This window comes from Nematolebias whitei, chromosome 21 (assembly GCF_014905685.2).
Source record: "Nematolebias whitei isolate Nwh7 chromosome 21, NemWhi1, whole genome shotgun sequence".
NCBI classification, from domain to species: Eukaryota; Metazoa; Chordata; class Actinopteri; order Cyprinodontiformes; family Rivulidae; genus Nematolebias; species Nematolebias whitei.
This window is the reverse complement of record NC_056518.1, coordinates 24,709,988-24,720,514: the sequence shown is the minus strand read 5'-3', so window position 1 is coordinate 24,720,514 and position 10,527 is coordinate 24,709,988. Positions and strand designations below refer to the sequence as shown.

The 10,527-nt window shown below is 42.4% G+C and overlaps 2 protein-coding genes across 2 annotated transcripts in view; one reads left to right on the top strand and one right to left on the bottom strand.

The window, feature by feature from the left end:
- ralgapa1 (Ral GTPase activating protein catalytic subunit alpha 1) overlaps positions 1 to 3,395 on the top strand; it is a 71,338-nt gene extending 67,943 nt beyond the window's left edge. Inside the window, exon 46 of the mRNA XM_037694951.1 lies at positions 1,946 to 3,395. Within this exon, the coding sequence (XP_037550879.1) occupies positions 1,946 to 2,091 (146 nt within the window). The 3' untranslated portion in view covers positions 2,092 to 3,395. The remainder of the gene's footprint in view (positions 1 to 1,945) is intronic.
- A 1,306-nt stretch (positions 3,396 to 4,701) lies between these two features.
- On the bottom strand, positions 4,702 to 6,318 carry LOC119427351 (insulinoma-associated protein 2). Its single transcript, XM_037694950.1, has one exon. The coding sequence runs from the start codon at positions 6,316 to 6,318 to the stop codon at positions 4,702 to 4,704; it is 1,617 nt and encodes a 538-aa protein (XP_037550878.1).
- Positions 6,319 to 10,527: the final 4,209 nt, after the last annotated feature.

The window sequence follows — 10,527 nt, the reverse complement described above, 5'->3', positions numbered from 1 at the left end:
TTGTGTGTTTAATGTTTTTCATTTTGTTTGTTGTGTGTTTAATGTTTATTTTTCTTGATTTTTATTCTTTTTTTTGTTTGTTTCTTTTCTCTAAATCTCCTGCTCCTGTTTCCCTCCTTTGTTTCCTCTCGCTTCCTCTCTGTTTTACTTAAATGTTGTATTTATTATCTTTTCTTTTCCACTCTTGGTTTTTCCTCTACTCCTTCCTTTTCCCTCATTTTCTCCTTTCGGTTTATTCTCCTTCATCTTGTTTCTCCTGAAACTTTTTTCCTTCTCTGACGTTTTGTTTCAATCCACATTTTTCTTTCATTCTTTTTATTCCTCCAATAAATTCCTACCTCACCTATTCTTTCCTCCCTCCTCCTCCACTCTCCTCCTTTCTCCTCCCAATTCTATCACTCCGTTTTTCTCTCTTCTCTTTTCTTTCTTGTCCTCCTCTCCTCATCTTCCTACTTGCATCTCTCCCCTCCCCTTTCCTTACATTTCTTCTCCTCTATCCTCCCCTCTCCTTCCTGCTTCTCATTTCTCTATTCTCTCCTCCTCTCCTCTCTCTTCCGCTCCCCATCCTTTCCTCTTTCCTTTCCTCTTCTTTTTGCTACTCCCCTTTCTTCTGTCCTCTCTCCCCCGCTCTTTATTCCTCCCCACTTTCCTTTGTTCTCCTCTCTCCTCTTATCCCCTCTTCTTCCCCGTTTTCTCCTCTCCTTCCTGCTTCTCTCCTTTCCTCTGTCCTATCTTCTTTCCTCTCACTTCCCCTCTCCATCCTTTCCTCTACTCTCCTATTTTCCTCTTTCCTCTCTTCTTTCCACTCTTCTCCCCTCCTCTCTCCTTCTTGCTTTTCCCCTTTCTTCTATCCTCTCGTCTCTCCTCCCTTCTCCTCTTTTCCTCTGTCCTCACCTCTTTCATCCCCTCTCCTCTCCTCTCTTGTTTCTTCTGCTCTCTTCTCTCCTTCCTGCTTCTCTCCTTTCTTCTGTCCTCTTTTCTCTCCTCCCCTCTCCTTCTCTCTTTTCCTCCTTCCTCTCCTCCCCCCTCCTCCCCCCTCAGAGGAGCACAGTGTCTTGTATCTTATGGTTCCTAAGCCACCTGACGGCTCAAACCAGCTCAGGGTGAAAGGAAAAGGTCTGAAGCAGAAGGTCCTTCATGCCGGCTGTGAATGGTACAACAACCGAGTCAAAGTTTTGTTTTTAACGCTGCGCTGCACAACGTTTGTTGCAGAACTTCTTTTGCAAAAAAATATATATATATATCTTTGAGCTGACTCGTTTGTAGCATTGTCAGCACGATCCCCTGTTGGACAAGCATGTACGTTTTTAGCAGCTGGTTGACAGTTGAAGTAAATGTTGCTTCAAAGTGTGAATACATCATCAGAGGGCGTCGAGAATAAAAACACAAAAACAGTGAATACCTTCAGCTATTACATTTCCTTTTTTTTAGCTAAAGCGTTGTCTTTGGAAACTTGAAATGGACTCTTTTGTTTTAATTATTACACATTTCAATCTAAAACTATCTACTGGTTAATTCTAAGTTTTAGCTAAACTCGAGAGTTTAAAAACACAGGGCCTCGTTGTTGCACTTTTTTTTAAAGTAATGTGAAATAAAGCAGGTTAAAGTCAATCTTTAGCTCATTGTTCATTAAATTTAAGCTGGTTTGACACTAAGTCTGCCTTATGAGCATGTCTGGTGGTTTTAGGTAAATATGATACACGTTGTAACTTTAGCTCTTGTGTAGATATTTAGTTGTCTGTGTGTAGCTGCCTGTTTGTGCGTCTGTGTGGGAGGTTTTTTGTCCGTCTGTCCTGTGTGGCTCTGGGAATCCATGCAGTCTGCCTTCATAGGACGAGATGTAATTATTTTGTTGTTCCCTCATCCTTCTTCTGCTTCTCCACCATCCCCTCGCCTCATCACATTTCTCCCCTCCAACACCACCTCCTCTCTCCACCCTCCTCAGGCTCCTGCCTAGAGATTCTTCGGGGAGAAAGTCCGGCTCTTGGGGAGGCCGGGAGCGACTCGCCGTCCCCCATGTCTCCTCGGACTAGCAAGACCCGGATGTCCATGAAGCTGCGACGCTCCTCTGGATCTGCCAACAAGACATGAGCGCAGACGCAAACTCGAACTTCACCCGACCACGAAACTTTACTTCCTTTAAAATAATACACATGAACGCTGGAGTTTTCTCATGGCTGAACAGAAACATCAGAGGATGTTCTTCTTCCGGTTCTTCACACTTTTTTTTTTCCTGCACAAAACTCACACATCTAAAATATACGTTTACGTCTGCAGCTTGGCTTCAAATTAAACGTTGCAGCTGCCCAACGACCGAAACAGCACAGGATTAGTTCATAAACACTCTGTGCCATATGAGAAAGTGCACAAATATTAATCCAACTTTTTTTTTTTTTTTTTTAGTGTGTTACAGTTTTAGAGGATGTTTAGTGAGATAAAACTTTGACAGACGCACAAGTTAAATCGCTCACGCTTCATTCAGAAACAAATTTTAGAAAGAAAAAAAACGTGTATTTAAAAAAAAAAAAATGTTCACACAGTTTAAAATAGGAAACGCTCCCAGTCTGAGCTGGACTGAACATTAACTAACCCTTATTCTGTGGGAAAATCATAAAAGTATTGTTCATCTTAAAAATAAAACAAAGACTGAAACACTCCAAACCTCTTTAAAACACATTCAAGAGGAGGCACTTATTTAGCTTTTTATTGTAAACTGTGGACAAGCACTGACGTTCATTACCTTTATTTTTATTTTTTTGTTGTAAATCGTGTTTTCACCAAACGAGACTATATGCTGTATTTTTCTGTCCCACAAAGCAAGAAACCACAGCTTGTCGCTCTTCGTCCTTTTGTCTATAAATCTGTATTCTGTATATCTATACGTGTATGAGTATAAATATATATATTAGATACGTGGATGTGTATGAGAACATGTACATTGTGAGGAAGCTTGTGTATATAAGGGTGTGAGAGAAGCTGCCAAAGCCAAACTGTAGTTTAACCTCAAACCACGAGGAAAATAAAGAAAAACAGGTCGACACTATAAGATTTTAAAAAGAACCCCCGATCAGTTTGCACTTTATTCACTTTTACAAACACGTCGTTACCAAGAACAAATGAGAAGAAATCTGATCTGTGCCACATTTCCTCACGATATTCGCTGCAGGTTGTAGACGTCTCAACGAGTGAGTTCTCGGGCGGTGGTTTTTCAGTTTGGCTCGTCACTGAATGAGCCCCGGCAGTTTTCTGACCAACTCCGTTTTAGCCGTAACGCTGGGGTGGAAACGGCAACAAAATGTGCTGCAAACCAACAGCAAAAAAATAAATAAAGAAGAGAATCTCAGTTCATCACTTCTTCTTTTTATTATCAACCATTTAAGCTGCTCCTGTGTTTAGTAGACTACCCAAGTTTTCAAGTGGGTGGAAGTATTAAAAAAAAAAAGACTAAAAGTTTTTGGATTTTTTTGTGATTTATGGGGTTTATTTGGATCAATTTCTGATTTTGGGTCTATGATTGCTTGAATGTTTTTTAATGGACAAAGTGATCGATGGTGGATTTGTAAGACTTGTATCTGAAAATATAAATCAGGTTTTTGCAGTTTTCACAACTATGTTCCCTTTTTTTATGGATTCTCTGTAGAAAAACGAAATTGCATACAGTTTTGTTCAGTCCTCTATGTGCGGCTTAAATTTGTTCTTTTTTCCCAAATAATATTCTGTTATGTTTTTGAATATAGCACACTGTTTGTCTCTTTGAATGATCAGTTGGACGCTGCGTGCCCCGAGCTGGAGTTGGAGCTGTAACACTTTAAAAACCCCAAACTCTGCCCCAGTTTTCATATCACACCATTTAGGTTAACTCTATTGATCATTTGAGCCTTTATGTTGCTTTAATGTTCCACATAAAATGTTTCATAAGCTGTATAATCTGATTAGCCGCAACCAAATCTTGTTTTCCAAAGCTGTTTTTAAAAAGGAACTTCTTTTTGTTGTCTGATGAGGGGACAAATGTTGCTGATGTATATAACTACTGATTTGCAAGCTGCATGGCTCAGCTCCAGTACTACCTGCATGCATCGCCACATGCTTGCACACTCCACAAACCGTTTCTGTCAATCTATGTAAACAATGTGTAACGTCTGTTTCAAACACAAAGTTTTGAAGAGTTACGATGAAATCCAACAATAAATGGTTCGTAGCTGGCACCGCTGCCTTCGTTTCTTTCATTTTTACGCCCGATATGCAAAAAGTGACAACGCAGTGCTCACCCATCAGACATTTATTGACAATAATTTAGAATAAATTACACATTTAACTTAAAACATATCAAAATATTACTGTACGGGCTTCATAGAACTACAGTTACACAGTATTTTTTAAGGTTATAACGGTATTTTGGAAATATCTTAAAGGTAAAATTGATAAAGACAACATTTTAACCAGCAGTAGTAACTTTAATAACTTCTGTATGAAAATATACATAAGTTTAAAAATGTTATAATAGTTTTTTTTTATTAACTTTACATTAAATTGATTCTGTTCCCAGTTTTCTAATTGTGAACTGATATTTACAAACATTGTTTTTAAATAATTAAGTTTTTTTGTTGCCAATTAAAGGCACAGTCACGTCTGAATCCATAAATAAAGAAAAAAACAACAATAAAAATCGATATTTCGGTAAGTTGAAGTATCGTGGGAGCTTCACGGCCGCACCGTCATCTGCAGCAGCATCACCTGCCGGTTCTCCGTGGGGTGAGACTTGTTGATGTGTCTCGTGAGGCCCGGTGAGCTGAAGAACGTGGACGGACAGTACTTGCAGGTGAAGATCTGCTGCTGGTGCGGCTCGCGCTCCACGCCGCCCTCCTCTCTGCGCGCGTGGAAAACGTCCGCTCTGCCGCGTCCTCCTCCGACCAGCAGTTCGTCCCTCATCGCGTGCCACAGCCGGTGTTTGTCTCTGATCTCCACCGACGGGAAGCGCGCGCCGCACAGGTGGCACAAGAACACCTGGGTCTGGCTGTAAGGTGGTGGCGGCGGGGAGGCGCGCGCCGTCATCTCGTGCGCGGCCAGGTGTTTCTTCAGGTACGCCAGGCGGCGGAACTTCTTCCCGCAGTAGCGGCACTCGTACACCTCCTCCTCCGGTAAGGACTGGAGGAACGGTACCGGCGGCTGCTCGTCCGGGTTGAGCAGCCGGAGTCCGGACTGGGGGCTGTCCGCGGCCCGGACGTGCTGCTGCAGGTCCGGGTTCCAGTCGGGGCGGAGCAGCAGCACGCGCGCGGAGCTGTCCAGCGCGCCGTGGTGCTGCAGCTCGTTCTCTTTGCCCTCGGACTGTTTGTCCTGAACCAGAGTCCGGGTCTCCTTCAGCGCCTGGCTCCGGGTCGCCTCGGGACCCGGGTTGTTCGCCGGGCGGGGTTTGTGCCAGCGCCGGTGGGAGGCCAGGTTTGCGGGGCAGCTGAAGACTTTGTCGCACTCGGGACAGCGGTACTCCACGCGCACTATGCGGGAGCACTTGTGCTGGGCCAGGGAGAACGGGTCCGGGTACTCCTCCTTACAGAGCTGACAGATGAACTCCCCGAGGGGCTGAGTCCCGGACGGCTTCTCCCGCGGCCTCCTCAGCTCCGGACTCTCCTTCTTGATCCGCAGACCCAGAACCGGAGACGTGGTGACCTCGTCCTCGAAGTTCAGCCTCCGGTTCGGTTTGGGTTTCTTGGGCTGCTTCGTGACGAGTTTCTGGTCCGCGTCGAGGAAGGAGCGTTTTCTCTCCGCGCGCTCCTGCTCCATCAGTGTCAGTGAGGGGAACAGGTGCACGCGGGCCAGGTTCGGGTCGAACTTGTGGCTGTAGGGCTGCGCGTGCAGACGGAGCCTCTCCATGGAAGCGGGCGCGGAGCTGTGCGCGGGTCTCACCAGGAACGGCAGGTCCCGCCTGTCTGCCGCCTCTTGTCGCTCCGGCAGCCGCGTGCTGACCGGTGGCACGGGGCTGCGGGACGCGTTTGAAGCCGGGTCGCACGCGGGCGGGTAGAAGCAGGGGAAGTCTCCGTCCACACTGAGGACGTCCACCTCCGTGTCCGGCAGCTGCGCGCTCCGCTCGGCCTCCGCCTCCAGCGCAGACTCCACGTGCGGGCTCCACACCTCCCTGACCAGACCCTCGCTGGACTCCGGGAGTTCTCCATCCGGACGGTGGAACGGGAAGACCTCGAGCTCGGGGACCTCCGCTCGCGCGCCGCTCCTCTCGTCCTCGCGCGCCTCGAGTTTCCCGTCGCTGCGCGCCCTGTATGACGCCGAGCCGCGCCGGTTCCTCTTCACCAAGAATCCTCGAGGCATTCTGATGACGGCGAGGCGCGTGGGACCTGCGGCCGGGAGCAACCACTCGTGTCTGATCCCACTTTGAAGTGGAGCTTTGAAGTGGCGGAGAGGGAGGGATGGAGAGGCGCGCGCATGTTGGAGAGCGCACGAGAGAGAGCGCGGCAACAGTTTGTTTTGCTGTTCACACAGGTGTTCCTCAGGGCAGTTGTCCCCAAATCTCATTAACACCTAAAACTGTTTTGTGACTTATTCCTAACAACATCTGTCAAAAATGGCCCTCATTTTTATATTTTGCTTCCAAATAAAACATTCCTGTTGAGTCAACAGTTCACGAGGCAAGTTTATTTTTCTGTTTTAGTCTTTAGTTTTAGACTTTAAAAAACAAACATCTGCAGCAGAGAAAGTCTGAAGTACTTTCTTTGGTAAATGTTTTGAATATTCTTAAATTATTATTATTATTATTCTAACCTACAGCCATAAATTTAAACTTTGATAGAAAATGCACACGTGTACTGATTGCCTCATTTAATGATCAATAGAGAATATGGGAAAAACAGAGCTCAGTTTTAGACAAAATGATTGACAGCTGTCAATGTCCCCCACACAAACCCCGCCCGTAACCACGCCCCAAATACACTCTCCGCCCATAATCCCACCCACTTTCCTCTTGGAGTTAGTGACAGGTTTGGGGATTTGACAGCTGTCAAAGTTTGATGAAAGATGAACTCTCTAATTTGCCTGTGAAATTTTACTTTAATTATTATTTGAGATTATTAAACTTTTACCAAAAAATATTTTCATTATTTGAGGTAATTTTGAAGCAGTCAGTAAATTACAGCCTCTCCTTGTTCGGAGCTCATTAGGTTTGTGCTAAAATAACCTTTAAAACTAAACAAATAACAAGATGCAACCTTCATAACATTTTATTTTCATAAACTGAGCTGCCACGGCCTAAATAAAGTTTAATCATTATTATTATTATTTTGTTTTTTTATGCTAAATAAGTGACAGAAAAGTCCCAGCTGGTCTCAAAGACAACACCTTAAATGCTTTGCTGTTACATTTTTATTCTCTTTAAAGCTATTGATTCCTTTTTGAGAGTTATCAATACTTCATTTCCCCTGTTTTCTTTTTGCAGGTTGTTGCTCTCGCCTGTCGCTGGTGAACGAGAGCTATTAAACCAGAACCGGTTCGTTGGGGGTCACTGGGACCTCGGATGCTGATCAGATATTTTTAATGACCGTTCATGTTCCACTGAAGTGTGATTAGAGGCTGTGAGAATGTGTGTGTGTGGTCTTATCTCTGCAGCAGGTCAGAGAGATGGACATTTATGTGTGTGTGTGTGTTTGAAGGACTGTTCACACCCCCCTCCCTGAGAATCTGCTGTAGCTGATAAGAGATCGCAGAGAGATTCATCCATCCATCCTCCCAACAACCCCCCGGGGCCATGAGGCCCCTCTGAACGGGCCAGGAGCTCCGGCCAGCCGGCGAATGAGGCCGCCTGGGGGATAAACAGGAGGGCAGGGAGGAGATGGATGGAGGAGAGTCAAACAATAAAAACTAATTAGGCTTTCTGCTCCTTTAGCTGTTTCTCAGCTGCGAGGAAACTGACCCCACAGATAATATGGACACCCACAGTAAACATGATGGACACATTTTAGACCCAAATTCCAGCCACTTTTACTTCATTTGATAACATGACGGGAATGGTTTTTTTTTTGTTTTTTTTCTGCAACAGGATCTTTATTTTATGTGACGTTGAGGCACGTCAAAACGAATCAGACCCCACGATGAGACAAAAGCACAAGCGGCAAATAACCTCGAAAAACGAGCTGAATTCTCTCGGTTGTTCTCCTGTAAAATATATATATATAGATTCAGTGGACAGGCTGCAGGCCGGAGGACATGATGGAGTTTTCATTTTGCATCACGTCGGTGTGCGGTGACGTGGATAATCCTCCAGACTGCAGAAAATGACTATTGATCTGTGCTCCTCAGTCACAAGTCTGTAACTATCAGACTTTATACACAAAATACTTCTGTTTGTCCTTTTTATAAATACAAACACGACTTCCTTTGGGAAACTTGTTTTTTAAGCTATCTGGATGCAGAAACAAATAAATTAAAGTGATTTTATTTTTCCTGGTTGTTTGAAAACTAAAAATATCTGCAACAGATAAAAATAGATTCAAATTATTTTGTAAAAGTATTATTATTATTATTAATTGTAGTATCTGTTTATGAAATTGGGGAGCAATCGGTCTCATCTGTTAAACCAATTTTAAACATAAAACTTTAAAAACTTAAGCTTTATTTTTATTAACTGCATCAGTTTATGTAAGTAAAATGCAGATGGATTAATAATCAAATTCAGATTAAGGTGTAGATTATGAGTTAATCTTTATCCTTTCATTCGGTTTTTAAAAACCTCACTTCACAAAACAAAAAACAAATTAACGAACTAATCCTCTAATTTACTCACTTAGATTAATTAATTACAAATGTTAAAAAAATAATAATCTGAAACTCATTTAAATGTTTCTGCCTTCAATTTTCAAAGTTTTATTTGTCGCCCTCTAGTGGACAAGATATGCATCGGTTTAAGATTTGAACATGAAACTGTTCCCAGCTGGGCATAATTAGATTAATTAGTAATATCAGTTTGTAATAATTTAGTTTAATAGTTTAGGTTTAACACAGGCGTCTGCAATCTGTGGCTCTGGAGCCACATGGGGCTCTAAAGCCTTTTGCATGGACTCATAGTTTTGACCATAAATAATATGAAAATTAATATTATTGATACAAATAATTCAAACAGAAAAATACATTTTTTACAAATATGAGAATGAATTAAATTTGACAGATAGAGGCTAATAACACTTTAATTAAGACATGCTAGGAGTTTGTTAGCCAGTTAACTTCGTTAATCCATTCTCCAGCCACACAGAGGGATGTTTCTCTGAAATCTGCCAGAAAACTTTTTTTTTTAAAACCAGACACAGAAAAGATTATCATAAAGCACACTTTTGCAAACATATCATGGAATATGTGTTAAAAGGGGGATTCTGGAACAATACTTAAAATCAACTTGATCATTAAAAAAGTCAAGTAAATTAAGGTTTCTTGTATACAGCTCAATTTGATTTCAAACAATTTTTTTAGGTTCACTTTAACTTCAGATTATTTTACTTCAAATTGTTCAATATTTGAATTTTATGCAATAAATGTCAACGATTTATCATAGATTTCTGGTTTTATAATGTAGCAAACAACTGTTTTCAATGCAGTTTTTTTTTTTAATATAACACTTAATTAGATTTTTATTGTTATTTTTCAGCTTGTAGCACAGCGATCATCCCCTTGGACTGGAAAAGGCCCTTCATTGGGCTGAAAGCGGCCCACTGGCTGCAAGTTGATGATCACTGTCGCACGTTTTGCAGCTCTGGACTCTTACCTAGTGAGTGAGGAGGCAAAATATATATAATTTAATTGTGAAAGTTCCAGTTTCATGATTTTATGGTCAATTTGTTCAGATGAACGGTCCTCTTCCGCCCCCTGGTGGTGAATATTAACCCTGCAGTGAAAATGAATCTGGCGTTCACACACAGATGTGACTCATCAGATCAGGTTTGTTTCCATCCTTTTAAAACTGCCTGGCTTCTCTCCAGATGTGATCTGACCCGGGAGTTTCTGCAACATGGTCACGATTTTTCACGAGCAACTTCCCAACGAGACGAAAAATTCAGGTGTTCGATAAAGGACGTTTAGACTGGTGCCTTAAAAAATGAAATAAAATCCCAGCAGAGATGGTTGAAGCAGATTTTAAAGATGAAAACAAACGGTTAGCGATGTTGCACAGAAAGCTCGTTTATTGACTTGATTTGTTTGTGTCCATGATGATGTCAAACGATAAAAAAATACCAAAATTATTTATAAAAACTTGGAAATCCCAAGAAAAGTCAAAGAAGTAAAAACATTTCCAGTAAATAAGGTCAACATTAGTGTCATAAACTGACAATGGCAACGTTTTTCTTTAGTCCTTTGTGGGAAATCTTCACCTTTTGACACAATTATTGAGTTCTGTGGTTGTTTGAACTCAATAACAGCAGTAGCAGGTAGCTGTATCACTTCCAGCAGGTAACTGATAATATTCCTGCTAGATTAACTATGTAATGTAGAACAGGCAGTAAACATTTACAGAATACCATTTTTTTTCAGGTAATCTGT